Below are 17,013 nucleotides of genomic sequence, written 5' to 3'. Positions count from 1 at the left end.
TTCTATCCAGAACACTAATTTCACCCACGTGAAATTTCACCCACTAATTTCACCCATACAAGTATGATGTTCCTATGCAACAGACTAGGCCAACATTGAACATCATTGTGACTGAAAATGATTATGCTACATTGAACATCATTATAAATTATGCTAACAAGTCTTTCTTGAGCACTAACGATTGAGCAAGTATCCTTTCTCTGATAATATTCTCACAGTTTTAGCATTTATTATTCTGAATTCCTGTCTGTGTCCCTCATCTAGCCTATATTTTTCACAAGTACAGAATACAAATAGTTCTTGTTCATAGTTATACCCATTATCTGAAAGAATGCCTAAAGCATAGTAGGTCCTCAATAAGTGTTTGGTGAATGTCTGAATAAGCATCACCCTCACCAAAGCTAGCCATGATAGGTGTATTATAATTTTCTGAATTAATGTGAAAATGGGTACATGGGTAATATTAACTCACAATGGGCATAAGAATGACACCTTTCTTATGGACAAAGTTGTGACAAATCTTTTGGAATATTGTGGGAGTAACTTTCACAAAGGTAAGGCAGTTATTATAAAATATTTCACAAAATCCAATGAAAAATCTGCCCTTGGGAATTGGAACTGGAAGAGAATAAAATTGATGAAAGAAAATTACTGTTAGGCATCTCATGTCAAACAAACCTTGTAACTCTTGTTTTGTGCCTCCCAGCTTGAGTGCATAAGAGAAAAATGCAAATTTTCCAAATGAAGTACAGCAAACAGTGCATAAATCTCAAGAAGACAGTATTATACACTTATTGGAACATAGCAAGGACCAGAAATAAATGACTTTTTCTTTGAAATGCCTGCTTTTTTCTTTTTAAGATTAGCTTTTCCCTAAAGCTATATCAATTATAAATAATTGTTTGCTAGCAAAACTGGCACAGCCAAACTTAAAGCGAATAAACTAAGAAACTTAACTGATTAAAAAATAAGAGATTTTTAGCTTTGTTTGAGATGACTTCAAAAGCATGCTAGAACAACTCCCCTATATATGCCTATGTGAGAATATTAATTTGCAATTATGGGAGTTACAGATCAATGCTCTACTACTGTTTAAAAGAATCCTCTGGGAATCTATACTTCGAAGTTGACTTATAAAGAAAGTTACTTTAGTTTTACTTTATGATTCTGCTGGTAGTCATTTAAATCAAGGTTTTCTGTTCTGCACAACGAAAACAATCCATCCTAGTTTAAGTAATTAAGGGAATTGTATTTTAAAGATACAGGAGTGTATCATTTTGAATGTAGCTAGTCCACAGGAAGGGGAAAATTTCCAGAAAATCTGAAATCTGCCTCTCATCTTGGCTTCCTTCTCTCCCTGCCTCTCCTTCCCTCCTTTTTTTTTTTTTTTTTTTTTTGCCTTTTATTCTCTCTCTTTCTTTCTTTCTTTCTCTTTCTTTCTTTCTTTCTTTCTTTCTTTCTTTCTTTCTTTCTTTCTTTCTTTCTTTCTTTCTCTTTCTCTCTTTTTTTTTTTTTTTTCTTTTTCTTTCTTTCTTTCTTTTCTTTCTTTCTTTTTCTTTCTTTCTTTCTCTTTCTTTCTTTCTTTCTTTCTTTCTTTCTTTCTTTCTTTCTTTCTTTCTTTCTTTCTCTCTTATTTCCTTTTTTTCTTTCTTCTTTCTTCTTTTTCCCTTCCCTTCCCTTCCATTCCTTCCTTTCTCCTGTCCAAATGTCAGAATATTGTTGCCCCATGATTTTCTCTCTCAATCTCAATCTCTTATTCTCACAGGAGAGTATCTGAGTGGTTCAGTTTGAACTCCTGTCCAATAAGCCATTACAAGGATAGCTTGAATCACATAATGAAACACAGCTGCCAAGACTGACAGATTGTTGCCAGGCATAGGCAGGAGGAAGAGTGGCAGATTATTGTTGTCCACCATAGCTGCTTATTGATCCTTGGGTGTAACTAGGAAATACTAACCTGACACAGTTATGCACCAAGTAAGTTTCAGTCAATGATAGACGACATACACAATGGTAGCCCCATCTGATTATAATGGAGCTGAAAAATTCCTTATCACTTGGGGATGTCTTGATGATCCTGACTCTGTGTAGGACTTGGGTAAATATGTGTTTGTGTCTTAGTTTTTAACAAAACCAGTTTTAAAATTAAAAGGAATAAATAGAAAAAGGCTTATAGATAAGGATATAATGAAAAAAATTTGTGTACATCTGTACAATGTCTTTGTTTTGAATAGTCATTACAAAAGGGTCAAAAATTTTTAAAAAATACAAGTTTATAAAGTAAAAATGTTACAGGAAGGTAAGGTTAATTTATATTAAAAAAAAGAAAATGCTCTAAAAAAAAAATTAGTGTAGCCTAAGTTTACAGTGTTTATAAAGTCTATAGTACCTACTCATTCACCCAAAGCAACTTCCAGTTCTGCCAGCTCCAATCATGGTAAGTGCCCTATATAGGTATTCTGTTTTTTGTCTTTTATACCACATTTTGACAGTCGTTTTTCTGTGTTTACATATGTTTAGATACACAAATACTGACCATTGTGTTATAATTGTGTATAGTATTCAGTACAGTGGCATGCTGTAGGGGCTTATAGTCTAGAAGCAATAGGCTGTACCAAATAACCTAGGTGTATAACATCCAGGTTTGTGTCATTTCACTCTTTGATGTTTGCACAATGACAAAATCACCTAATCACGCATTTCTTAGAACATATCCTCATCATTAAGGGACATATGATTGTATTAAATTGAGGTTATAGTGAAAACAATGTTATTTATTTTCAAATAAAGTGTTCTGTTTCTTGAAATTGACTTTCTAAAGACTCCATCATGTGAATTGTATCTTCACCTTCTCTGGACCCATATATACATAAACAATTTAAGAAGTTTTGTATTAATAATGTTGATATTGGCAATGCAAGCTTCAATGAACAGTGCCAGCTCTTCTTTTTTTACCAGCTGATGTAGTGCATTCTTGTCTGCAGTAAATGCATGAGAACACTGAGAAGAATTGATTACAGTAATAAATTCATTCAGGTTCCCAACGTCATTTGCAGAGACCCTGCAGTAAACACTGCTGGATATAGAAGGTCATGTATGGGTTTTATATTGGTCTATTTTAGAAATGCTGAATGAATTCCTCTCTCAATACCATGTCTTCTGTAGTTTCTCTGAGGACTCCTTGGACAATTTAAACTTTTCCTTTAGCTCTGGTTACTATCTGATTACATGCTGATGGTAACCTAATGTATATGGTTATCTCCTAAATAACTAAGCTACATTATATTTTGGTATTCCTCCCTACTGCTATTGTAAAAGTGAAAACTCAATCTGCCCTGCCTTGTTGACCCCACTCTCTGTGAGCTTATCTATTCTCTTGCTCTTCCAGGGCTGGTTGTCAGTATCATCTACTTACTTAACCAAGCTATCAAATGTAGGGACCAGCAGCTCTGTTTCATATTCCTAGCTAACCACATATCCGTGGTTTCCAAGTCCTATTGGGAGTTTACAAAATCCTTGGAATCTGTTTCACTTGGCCTCTGCCCTCTGCCTTGATTTATTCAAGACTTATTATTTCTATCTTGGACTAATATAACCACATTTTAAATGTGTCTCTTGTCTTCCTCTTCTCCATTTGCTCTATTTTTACATTGCCACCAGAATTACTCTTGAAGGATGCTGCTATACACATACCGAGATGCTTAAAAATCTGCTTAAAACTTATTTGAGGGTATCAAGAGAAGGAGAGAAGAAAAGAAAATTTCACAGTTTCCACTGTGAAAGGGTAACATTCAAAGTGCTTTTTAATGTGCTCCTAACACAACTTTTCATTCTTATCTTTTTGCCACCTATACTATGTTTGAACCAACCAGAAATTCTGGCCATGACACAAACTTGTAATGCTCCCATTCTTTTTGAACATAGTACTTAATACATTGCATATTAATTATTTGTAAACTCTCACTTGAATTACTCAAGGACAGAGATGGTGTCTTTGTTCACCTTTGTACCCATCTCAGGGCCATACCTGGAATAGAACAGGTGTTGAGTAAATGTTGATTAAATTTAACTATGCTCATTCAACAAGGCTATATATTTATTTTTCAATTTGGAAGACGCTGCATATTGCAGGAATCGAAAATTTATCATAGGCCCTGATGATTCTCCTCCACTTGTGAAGCATCAGTAATAATTGTCTTGTGTTATGAAAATGTATTTGCTGAGAAATTCTGTGTCATGGATGATAGGCAGAAATTACAAAGCTGAGAAAAATTATAAAAGGCCAATGTCACCTCTTAACTCTAAGTTTCTTTTTTTCTTCCTTAAGTTTAGCCATTTGGATGTATTTAAATATATTTATATCATACTAATTTAGGTTTTGTCTAAGGCTTTTTTGTAATTTAATGTTGCCTCTAAAGCTCAGTTTTTCTTGACAAGTTGAAAAACCCCATACATATGTAATAGGATGTTATATTTAGTATCTACCAAGGCAAAAGAAAGTAGATGCTTCATGTAAAAGTAAGACCACATTTCAGGGCTTGTAAAAAAGGAGATGGTAAGAATTTGGTTTTGCTACCTTGAAATGCCCACAAACTTTTGCCTATAAAAGAATCTGAAGGGCCAAGGAGCAAATGGAAATTGAGAGAATACTTCTGGAAAGTTGCAGATATTGATATATGTTCCATTTTCTTCCAAAGGTTTGGTATTATTAAAATATAATTACAATACGCAAAAACAAGATATTCTTTAAGTAGAGAATGTACATGTGACACAGTTTAATTCATTAAGGAAGGAATTATTAGAATGGTAAAGCTGGTTCAAAGAAAATTTGGTAGCTGACTGTATACAGGAATTGAGAGGAAATATTAGTACGAGATTTCTAGGTTAGATACAAAACTGGTTAGAGTTGTATAGTGCAATAAAACCATTAGCTTTGAAAGTATTTTATTTAAAGAAAAGACACTATTTACATATCTAGATACAAATGATATGAAAAATGCAGGTGAAAAAATCTTCAAATAAACGTATAACATTACACACAGACTTTATCAACAGTTAATGATAAGAAAAGCAACACTTTTTAAAGAAAATCATGTAATGCTCAGATTATCGTAAACAGTATTCTAGTGTGGCATTGAAAAGACTTGCCATTTTTGGCTTTACCTTATTTCTAAGTTTTGGATAATACTTGTTTACAGGCTCTGACCCTCATTTCAAGCTTGGTAAAATGATCATGTAAATCCATGCTCTTAATTTCTGCATTGCTGGTAATTTTTATCTCTTTAAATTGAATATCTCCAGTTCAGAAAACTTGTATTCAAACCTTGTCTTCACAGTGGCACAATGAAGCATGAGTTTGGAAAAACCCTCAGGAATACTGTGCTCTTGATACAGTTGTGGTAAACTGTGTGCAACATTGCTGGTGTGCCACTTAAATGCATTTTACTTCAGTGGAGAGAATGTCATCTTCCTAGAGCTGTAATTGTTTTGACATGTTTCATTTCATTTTGTCACTAATCATCATTCTGAAAGACAAGCACTTCATACTTTTTATTTTACTACGTGACTTAGCATAGGCTTAGTTTTTGTCTCTGTTTTGCCTTTTCATAACTGTGCATAAGCTATTTTTCTAAATATAAAATAATGTTCTTTTAATGCTTTCAAAAAGTGCAAGAATATTTTATACATTATTTTTATAAGTTTAATTTTACTATGATGTAAGTAAATGCATTGTAAGAATAATTTTTTGAAGTAAAAGTCCTCTGTAGAAGTGATGAGAGGTTATTTGCAAAATAATCTTTACTGGGGCATAATTGATGTGTGTTTACTGTTCTCTCTGGAATGTTTCTTGCTCTAATGGCCCATGTCTTTCTCTTTCCTTGCATTCAGATACTTCCCTGGCCATCTACCCTAAAATAGAACTCAATTATTTTCTATTTCTTTATTTGGCTTTAGTTTTCTTCATAGCAGCCGACATGTATTTATACTTGTTTAATGCCTTTCTGTTCCCGTTAAAATATATTTGAAAACAGGAGGAGCTTTGACGATTTCTTCACTGCAGTAATTTTGAGATCTACAAAATGGACTTTCAATAAATGCTTGTGGAATAAATAAGCGAATAGATCAGTGAATGAATGAAAGCTGAAAATATCTTTGGTAAGTTGAAGAGCACACCTGTATGGGAAATAGTCTGCGTAAGAAAATCAGTAGTATCGCATATCCACTTGAAACTTGTTCTTGTATTAAAGGAAGGACTTGGTAAAGTTATACCATGAACATGATAACAGCAACCACCATAGCCATACCAGCACCACTGTTTCTTACTGTTTATTAAGCACTCAATATGGGCCTGACTTAGAGCTAAATACTTAATATTTATTGTTTCATTTATTCTTCCATACTACTTTACGTATGGACTAAGTGTACTGTTATCTCATTTAAGCAGTTAGACTCAGCTTTGTTACTTGCTCATGGTCACACAGCAAGTAAGTTGTGGCAGTACCGGCACTCAATCTCGAATCTGCCAGACTCCAAAACCCAGACTCATAACCAGAAGACTACCATTGTCTTCTCTTGTCCATAGTGGTTATAATCTTATATAATTGAATACACCAAGTGAAATCATTAATTTTTTTAAATGGGTTTTGGCGGACATAGTAATGTCAAAAGTAATGGTGCAAAGATTAGTACATAACTGTAATAGTTAGGATTGTTAGTCTGGTACCAAGATAGATGCAATGTGGTTAAGCATAGAAGCATATACAGTGCAGTACCATCCATGCATCCTAATTGCAATATTTAAAATGGGAGAAAAAACCCAGCATATTTAGGAAGCCAAAGATAAATTCACTACAGGTGCAGCTTTGCTCAGAACAGAATAGTTGTGTTGAGAATTGTGGGTTAATTATGTGTGTGTGTGTGTGCGTGCACGCGTGCACACATGTATTTGCTTTTGCTTTTTGTTTTATATATATTAGACTCCATGGGTCATGTATTTGGTACAAAGAAAAGAGAGTTCTGGACTTTTGAAGAGACCTGGATTCTCTATTGACTTTGCTTATGGTAGCCTTTGATAAATCATTTAAACACAGCATATATGTGGGAGTTCTGAAACTAAACTCCTTGAATTAATTTGTGGGTCTGCCATTTGTTAGCTTTGTAATTTTGGATTAAGATAGTCACATTTTTTGTGCCTTAATTTTTTTAGATTTAAAGTAGCTTGCTATGAGGAAGAATCAAATATGACATATAAGTCTCTCACTCGTGGTTGGAATATGACACGTGCTCAGGTTTAGCACATACCTAATCTCCAAGATCATCTCTGGCAGGCTTCCAGAGCCTGCTGAGTTTTTCCGCCCTTTCCTTCCTGTGATCGCCCCTTCCTCTCTCGTTTCTCAGGCTCCTTTTCGCCCTCTGCCGGCGGACAGTGGCAGAACCCAGCTTTCTGGTTGCTATGGGTACCGAGGTAACGCGGTACCTAAGGAGACCAAGACGGAAACTCCCTGCAGCTATCCGCGGCCCGCCGGCGGTGGTGATGCGAGAGGCTGGGGTCTCCAGGTGGGTTGTCTGGCTGAGGGTGGATGAGGGAGAGGAGCGTCTCTGAGTCCGCCTAGTGGGCCGCAAGCCGGGGCTAGTTGGTGCGGTGAGCAAAGCGGGCAGCGCGGCTGGAAAGCGGAGGTGTTTCCTGAGCCCCTGCCATATGCTGACATAGTGCCAGGCCTGCAGGCAGCAGGACGGGGCCCTGGCCTCAGGAGTTGAAAGCCTTTGGTATACACCAAAGACTTCCCAGCCCAAGATGCTAATGGATAAATGAATCAAGAGTGAACCCCAGACAGGGGGACTTCATCAGTTGTACCCCTTCTGCAGCCCGACACTTTCAAATACTAGCCCCTTTTATCCTTTGAAGTCATTTGCACCTTATGAAAAATTTGGCACCCTGAGAAACCATGTTTCATCCCCTTTTGTAGCCTTTAGTCTGCCTGCGCGTTCACATGCACCCACGTCCTTGAAGTTTACTCACAAGTAGACCAGGTGCGAGATGCCCAATTCCTGAGACATCTGAAGTTGTGGATGTTTATTTTTTTCTTCCCAAAATCAGCAGTAGAGACACTCAGGTATATAAGGTTCAGTTATATATATTTTATAGCTTGACTTAAAATCTAAAGTTAGCAAAGCTCATTTTAAAAAATAGTTAAGTTGAAGCTACACAGGATTAAAGTTATACAAACTGTATGTTTATGCGAACGTAACGACTCCCTCTGCCTTTCTCCAATTTAGCTTATCTTATAGTCTACACAGAGACCTGCCCTGACCTTCCATAATTTTACCAATTGTATTACAAATAAATTGTTTGAAAGTAGTTCCTTCATGTCTTTCAAGACACTTAATAATTCTTGCAATTAGTTTATTTGCTTTTTCATTTTTACCTACTTCCCTCACCAGAGTGTAAGTTCAGTGAAGACTGATATTATACCTGTCTGGTTGACCTTGTTCCTCAGTGCTTAACCTGACTCCCAGCAGGAAGAGAGTTCAGTGTATATTTGTTGATTGCTCATCAAGATCGGTAGGAAACATTGAAAAAATAAAACAGAAAGGTTAGTTGAAGTGGGAAAGAGGGTGTGTTTAATCTTTTTCCATAGGGTAGGTTGTGCAAAAAACTAAAAGCAGTAGAAAAAAATTACTTGCTTAGCACATTATTATTGGCACTACATTATGTGTAGGGACTGTACTGATTGTTGGGGTTTCAAAGGTCAATGGTAGGACTACCCTCAAATATTTGGGCTACTTAGAGAAACAAAATCTATATAAACAAAGATGCAAAAAATAACACAAGGTAACATACAATAGCAAATGAATTTAATAGACATGGTCTTTGTATACGAGGAGAAGCTTGGTTTCGATGGAGGGAAACTTCATGATACAGGTGGCCTTCGAGTTGAGCATTGAATAGAATAAAACTTGGTGAGCAGAGAGGTAAACACTAAGGCTCATTAAGTAAAAAAGATGAAATCAGAGATGCTAAGGGTAAAGTAGAACCTTGATGCTCCATTTTCTTTTCTAGGTAGTTTCTAAGGCTGTTCCTTCTCTAGGTAGTTTCTAAGGCTGCCCCTTTCCCTGAACCATGAGCTCTCTGGAGGTCTTATAGGAGCCCACAGCTAGACAAGTCAGGTCACAAATCAGACACCTTTTGTTTAATATCCTGCAAATTAGAGGGGGAGAGGGTCCTTACCATTTTCTACTTGGATCAGCTGAAGTTCAGAGAATTTCTGTCGTGCAAAGGTCTTCTGACTTTAAATCCAGTGAATTTAGGATACCTAGGTTTTCTGACCTTAAATTCAACACCTTTTAATATTGCTTATTATTTTTAATTGAAAGTATTTTAAAATGGTATCTTGTCCCTTGATATCTAAAGGTAAAGTTTCTCGGTTGTTCTCAAGAGAACCTGCCTATAGAGGGTAAAAAATGGGCGACTTGGGTACCATTTAGTGCCTTGAAGCAGTATTTTATTATCAGATATCTTGTTTGGCTGAAAGATTGAATGCAACCTGAAGTCAATACCTATATTAGTCCGTTCTCACACTGCTATGACGACATACCCAAGACTGGGTAATTTACAAAGGAAAGAGGTTTAATTGACTCACAGTTCTGCAGGGCTAGGGAGGCCTCAGGAAACTTACACTCATGGCAGAAGGGAAAGCAAACACATCCTTCACATGGTGGCAGGAAAGAGAAGGATGACAGCTAAGTGAAGGGGGTTCTCGTGAGAACTTACTAAAAGAGCATGAGGGAAACTGTCCCCATGATTCAGTTATCTCCCACCAGGGCCCTCCCACCGCATGTGGGAATTATGGGGATTACACTTCAAGATGAGATTTGGGTGGGGACACAGCCAAAGGATATCAATACCTGCTTTACTTTTAGAATTTTTGCCATGAGAATGTGGCACACATTTATTTAGTAGGACACTCCAGCACAAGATACTATTCTAGGAATCATGTATTATCAGTTCTTGCCTTATAATTTTTTAAATATTTTAAAATATATATACTTAAAATAACGATAATTAGATAGAGGAAATGTTAAAATTAAAATTCTTTTAATTATTAAAAGCAACTATTTTAAATTCTTATTTAACATTTCTTTCTTGGGTCTGTGATTTCTAAGTACTATGGTACTAAATGCCTAAACATGTTAGTTCACCCAAAGTTGCTTGCTAATTACACCCTTTCAAAATATTGCTTCAGTAAGGAAAAATCCCTACTTATGGTATGGTTTTTAAGTTTTGAGCCTAACATGATCTGAGTCATTAGAAGAATTTTTTTTTTTTTTTTTTTTTTTAATTGAGACGGAGTCTCGCTCTGTCGCCCAGGCAGGAGTGCAGTGGCGCGATCTCGGCTCACTGCAAGCTCCGCCTCCCGGGTTCACGCCATTCTCCTGCCTCAGCCTCCCGAGTAGCTGGGACTACAGGCGCCCACAACCGCGCCCGGCTAATTTTTTGTATTTTTAGTAGAGACGGGGTTTCACCGTGGTCTCGATCTCCTGACCTTGTGATCCGCCCGCCTCGGCCTCCCAAAGTGCTGGGATTACAGGCGTGAGCCACCGCGCCCGGCGTCATTAGAAGAATTAACTAACCTTAAATAAGTTTCCAATTACAAAAAGTGGCCCTTCTTGTAAACAGCGGTTTCCTAAACCTCCCTTTCTGCCAATGGTGTTCTCCTGCACCTCTAGCGGAATGCTCTGAGTTTCTAGCTGTATAGAGCGTTGTAAATTCCTTGTTTCCATTCTATGGCAGTAGGTTTTGATGTGGGGGTTGCTTTCTCAAAATAGGAACACGTGTAGAAGGATCATCAAACCATCCCGGACAATTTTGGGTTATATTGGGTATTATGTGTGAGGAAAAAGGGGGTTGTTGACAGAAAAATAATGTAGTCTAATCAGGAACTAGAAATTTTTCCAAATCACTACTAAATTTTTGGTATTTAGTTATAAAAAAATTGACCAAAAGACATAAGGAAGTATAAGTTTTGCATAATAAGGAGTTTATCTGTATTCCTCTGGTTTTATTAGGTGCTTAAAATTTTGTGCTTTACTATTCTTGCTGCTGACATTGTTATATCCTTGCTATCCCAAGAAAGGTGACTAAATTCTCTGTTGGCTTTACAAAAGGAAACAGGCAGAATAATATGACTCAGAATGATAATTTCCCCTTTTTCTTCATACAAGGAAATTGGCTTATGTAGGTGACTTGATAAAATACATAATTGAGAAGAAGGCTTACTAATTGCATACAGTGAAGTGAAATTCCCCTTGAATAAGACCATTTATTGGTTAAATAACATTATAAGCAGAGCTACAAATCTCAGTCATCTTATTGTAATGAGATTTACAGATGTTCATTTTTTGTATCGGTAAAGTCAATCATATATCAGTTTAGCTTTATATATATACATACACATAAAATTATATTGTATATCTCAATGTGTAAGCAAAATTATAGCAATTTATTTTAATAATCAGACAGATTGACTTTGGGGATTATTTTATCTCTTTAATGATAATAATAGCATTATGGAAGTTTTTGTGACAAAGTTATCGATTGTAGGCAAGAGGCCAGTATTTGGATTCCCTGAATATGATCAGAAAGCAATACAGATTCCATGTTATGGATCAGGATTATTCCTGGAGGTTTTTGAAAGGTACCTTTGCTAGCCGCTATTTGATAAAAATGGGACAAAAATACTACCTACAAAAATGAGGGAGAAAAAGGGAATTACACTTGAAAATGCTATCACCTCCCTCCCTAAAAGCAAACCAAATCTTAGTTTTCCATTCCTATGGTATCTTTATTTCTCTTTGACACTTAATTTAGCTTTGAGAGACAGGACTTGGTGGGTGAAAATTGAGTCTGAGTGAGATGCCTCCTATAGATTCTTCTATCAAAATGCCCTATGATATTGTGGTTGCTTGTGTGGATTTCCCCTTGATTGTGAGGGTCTCAAGGGAAGACACCATGGCTTATTTGCCACCGTGACTTCAATACCTGGGACCACTAATAGGGATCACAAAGGAACAGTTAAGTACATGTTTGTGGATTGAACGTACAAATATAATTAGTCCCATGATGCAACCACTACCTTATTTAAAATGTAGTAATTATTTTGTGTAATTCCATTTTGCAATTATCTTCAGAGAGTAAATTCCTAGAGAACTTCCTCCAAAATGGTGAAGATCTACCCTTTTAGGTTAGATTTAATTTTTGGAGATAGTCCAAGTAATTTGGAGGTAGGTTTGAGTGAAAAAAATAGTTGCTCTTGTTGCACAATCATTTTTAATTTCAAATGAGCCACAACAAAATGGATTTGTGTGTTTGTTGGTGATAATAGATTCTTTTTTTTTTTTTTTTTTTTTTTTTTTTTTTTTTTGGAGACAGGGTCTCACTCTGCCACCCAGGCTGAAGAGTGCAGTGGTGTGCAATCTTGGCTCACTGTAACCTCGACCTCTCAGGTTCAAGTGATTCTCATGCCTCAGACTCCTGAGTAGCTGGGATTACAAGCATACACCACCACACCTGACTAATTTTTGTATTTTTAGTAGAGATGGGGTTTTGCCATGTTAGTTAGGCTGGTCCTGAACTCCTGACCTCAAGTCATCTGCCCACCTCAGCCTCCCAAAGTTCTGGGATTACAGGCATAAGCCACCGCGCCCAGATGTAAAATGGATTCTGTAGACAGTTTCAAAAGAGGCGTCGCAAAAATGTTTTTAATCAGTGGTTGCATCGTTGAAATATAAGATAGTCTCCCAAAGGAACAACAATGAAGAATCACTCATTTGGTTATGCAGACTTTGATGTCGCAATAGCCTTTCATTAGGTAACTCCAATTTTGGTGCTTTCCTTCCTTAAGTCTTAGAGCAAAGCTTCTAGACTTATGTTTTCCCTGCTAAATCCCTATTAGACTCTTATTAGCTACAGAATAAATTCAAAATGCTATAAACTTGACATTTAAAGCCACTTATTATTGGGCCTCAGCCACTATATCTAAATTCATGTTTTTTTTTTCTTCCATGTAACCTGCACACCAAGCAAGTGTAACTATTCATTAGTTCCTTATTCAAGAGCTATTCTTTCCAACAGTATGGAATATTCATCTAATCCATATTTTTATCTTTAAGCCTCCTTTCTCCTTCAAAGCTTTACTTAAAAGCTAACCAGCTGAATTCTCTCTTTTCTTTCACTTCCTATATTATCACATGTATAAATTTTATAGCCCTTATATTTTTTACCTTGTTTTATGGCTTTTATATTTAGGGTCGTATATGCCCTATTTTACTCTAAACCATTTGAGCTCAGAAAACAAACCTCCTTGGGCCTTGACTCCTCTCCATACCTCTCAGCACACTGCCTTGTATATAGCAGAAGCTTAATGCGTTTATTGTGGTTATGAGGACACACATAGGAACAAATAAATAAATGACAACATCAAATGGTGTGGGCATTTAAGTCTATGGTCACTATAATATTGATTCATATTCCTTTAAAAGCTCTTAGAACTTGGACATTTTTATTCCTATAAAAATCTAATAGTTGTTCATGTGACTTAGTAATTCAGCATTACAGAGTAAATTATTATAGAACCATGAATAATTGGGATACTTGGGAAACAGGGTGTTCTGAATAATGTAATTTTCTGGTTAACTCAAGTTAAGCAGAAAGTCCTTTTTGTTTCATTTCTTGTTGAAATATTCTTTCTAAAATATGCTAATTTCTGATCTTAGCCAAAGAGTATCATTAAAATTTTCTTTGATAAATGAGGATATTAGAATGCCTTTGGGTAATTATTACATACCTTAATTTTCATTTTATATTGCCATATATATATATAAAAAGATTATTGGGTTTAGATTGTATCTCAAAGATTCATTTCTCTCTGCATGGCCTTGGATATTATTTTTAGATAGAACAAATACTTGGTATACTTTTATAGCCTTAGCGATAGAAAGAGCCAGAATACGTGCTTTAGGTTGTTTTAATGAATGTATCCTCCACTTTTAGTTGAATATTTCCGTAGTCTTTTGTTATACAGTTGACCCTTGAACAACATAGGTTTGAACTGCACAGATCCACTTATAAATAATTTAAAAAAAATAATAGTTACACTCGTGTGCTTGTCCCTCTTGCTTCCCCTTCCATGTCCTCTACCTCTTCCATCTCTGCTACTTCTGAGACAAGACCAACTCCTCTTCTTCTTCGTCTTCCTCAGCCTACTCAGTGTGAAGCCCCTTATCATGATTCACTTCCACTTAATAAATAGTAAATACATCTTCTCTTCTTTATGATTTTCTCAATAACATTTTCTGTTATCTAACTTACTTTTTAAAAGAATATAGTATATACATACATATAACATACATAATGTATTCATTGATTATGCTATCAGTAAGGCTTCTGATGAACAATAGGCTAATACTAAAATTTTGGGGAAATTAGAAGTTATGCACAGATTTTTGGGGGATTGATGCCCCTAACCTTTATAAGTTGAAGGGTCAGCTGTACATAAATATTGGTGAAATTTTAATTCCATCAGACATAATACATGTCTAACTTTATTAATACATAAATACTTACATAACTTATATTTAAAATACAGTAATTTCTAGGTTTCCACAGGAGACTGGTTCCAGTAACACCCTCACACCTTGCAAACACCAAAATCTAAGAATGGTCAGGTTCCTTATATAAAATGGCATAGTATTTTCATATAGCCTACACATAACCTACTGTATACTTTAAATCAGTTCTTGCTTACTTATAATACTTAATAAAATGTAAATAGTTGTACATTTTTTGTATTTTTTTATTCTAATATTTTTGATTCTCTGGTTGATACGTGGCTGCAGGGGAAAAAGGGCTAACAGTGTATAATTTTTGCTGTTTAAACTTTGATTCAGCCTCTTCCCTCATAAAGTTTTAAAAACATTGCTGAACTATATGGAGTTTTGAATTTGTAACTTATACTGCTTCAACTCTGCCATAATTCTTTTGTCTTTGTTACTTTTACAGAAGTGTTTACAAATCAGAATAACTTTTAGACAACATTAAGGTGGTAATCATGAACACAAAAGATTTTGTAGTTCTTCCATGGGGAAAACCTGGAAATTCTGTAAAGCTAAAATATAGGTGAGTTAATATATATTTATTTCTTAATAGGAATAGTTGCAAAGCTTCTGTATATTGTAATTTTGACTATTTTGTGAATTCTTATCTTCATTATTCACATTCTTGTATTTTTATCTATAAGAATATAGCTTTGAAATACTATACATCTATAATAGTTTAAAAATGAGGATTAAAAATATTTATTCCACAAGAACCAATGTGACAAGTTATAAAAGTTTGGTTCATTACCTATTAAAGTAATGCAATAGAATGTTAAACATATTTTTTATGGCCCTTATTCAAAGTTAAGTAAGGATTATCCTGAAATTTAGGGAGACTATTGGGGTGAGAGACCCCTAACCAGGAAATAGAAAGCACTACATACTTTAGCCCTTTACATAAAGGACATTATGTTGAATTGACCTTTTCTAGGAGAGGTCTGTCCTAGATGACAGGGAGATGCATTCAGCCAGAGCCAAACAATTACTGGCATCCTGGGAATTTTATGACATTGCAGGGGTGTGGGAGAGTATAGCTCCCTGTTTGTCTATGATGTCACCTACAGTCACTGGAAATACTTAGGGCTTTCCTCTTAAATATCAGTAAGAGGCAGCCAGCATGGGATGAGGGCAGACTTTTTTTATTTTTTTTTAGATGAAGTCTTGCTCCCTTGCCTAGGCTGGAGTGCACTGGCACGGTCTCGGCTCACTGCAACCTCCGCCTCCCGGGCTCAGACGATTCTCCTGCCTCAGCCGCCCAAGTAGCTGGGATTACAGGCGCATGCTACCACACCTGGCTAATGTTTGTATTTTTAATAGAGACAGTGCTTGGCCATGTTGGCCAGGTTGGTTTACTCCTGACCTTAAGTAATCCTCCCACCTCTACCTCCCAAAGTGCTGGGATTACAAGTGTGAGCCACTGCACCCGGGCCTGACTACCATTCTTAATTTGAGTTTCTGAGTTTTTTGATCCAGATCAATAGCTTTGTGGTTATTTGATATCTTCAAAGCTATTCTAATGCTCTCTTCACCTTTGAGATACTGGGTATAAAAGCATTGTGTAAACTGGAAATGTTATAAAAATATATGGCATTATCATTATTACTATACCATATTTTTGGGGGGAGAGGTGCTATCTAATTGCTAGGACTACAAATTTTGTTAATAGAAAAAGTAAAAAGGGCATGCATTATTTGATTTCAGTGACATATTTCAGGCCATATGTCTATACCTATAAACATTCAGCCAACAAACATTTATTAAGTGTGCATTTTCTATATACTGTGCTAGGGAATGATGGCTACAAAAGCAAGAAGTGATAGTCCTGGCACTCCAAAAGCTTACAGAGAATACGAATGAGTACAGTTACATTGACAATACAGAATGAAGCATGGTGTGATGTGTACAGGCAAGGGACTAGGAGAGAACATGGCTCAAACTGCTAGAGCAGGAGCGAGGAAGTACCCAAGTTCTGAGTGAGAGATGCAGTTAGTTGGGTAGTTATTGGGTGAAACTTATGCAAAGGCACAGAGACCACATGATTTTGGGGACTTCTCAGACATATCCAATTGTCTAAGAAGAAAGGTGGAGAAAAAAGCAGGGTCTAGATGATAACTAACTTGTATGTCATAGTAAAGAGTTTGGAAATAAGTTGGAATCACTATTCCCTGGTCTGTCCGTCTCCCTGATCCACAAACCATTAAAAGCCAGCACAGGAACACCCACTCATGGTAATTACCATAGAGTTCCCTTTCTCACTTTTTCCTTGTTCCAAGCCTGTTCTTGCTGGACATTGACTTTATGTTGTCTGACGTTCTGGTGTTCTTCCAGTCCTCTCGACCTCTTTCCCAGCCCCTAAAC

At 36.1% G+C, this 17,013-nt stretch overlaps 2 protein-coding genes across 5 annotated transcripts in view; one reads left to right on the top strand and one right to left on the bottom strand.

Moving 5' to 3' along the window:
• The window catches only part of SERPINI1 (serpin family I member 1), a 480,054-nt gene that overhangs the window by 443,845 nt on the left and 19,196 nt on the right, over positions 1-17,013 (bottom strand). The gene's annotated exons all lie outside the window — the stretch shown is intronic.
• The window catches only part of ZBBX (zinc finger B-box domain containing), a 143,843-nt gene continuing 134,301 nt past the window's right edge, over positions 7,472-17,013 (top strand). For all 4 annotated transcript variants that reach the window (XM_050779955.1, XM_050779954.1, XM_050779956.1 and 1 more), the window contains exons 1-2: positions 7,472-7,557; positions 15,059-15,175. In XM_050779955.1, the coding sequence (XP_050635912.1) occupies positions 15,108-15,175 (68 nt within the window). In that variant the 5' untranslated portion in view covers positions 7,472-7,557; positions 15,059-15,107. The remainder of the gene's footprint in view (positions 7,558-15,058; positions 15,176-17,013) is intronic.

The sequence above is a fragment of the Macaca thibetana genome, chromosome 2 (genome assembly GCF_024542745.1).
Source record: "Macaca thibetana thibetana isolate TM-01 chromosome 2, ASM2454274v1, whole genome shotgun sequence".
Taxonomy (NCBI): Eukaryota; Metazoa; Chordata; class Mammalia; order Primates; family Cercopithecidae; genus Macaca; species Macaca thibetana.
The sequence above is the reverse complement of the archived record's forward strand: the minus strand, read 5'-3'. Positions and strand labels throughout refer to the sequence as shown.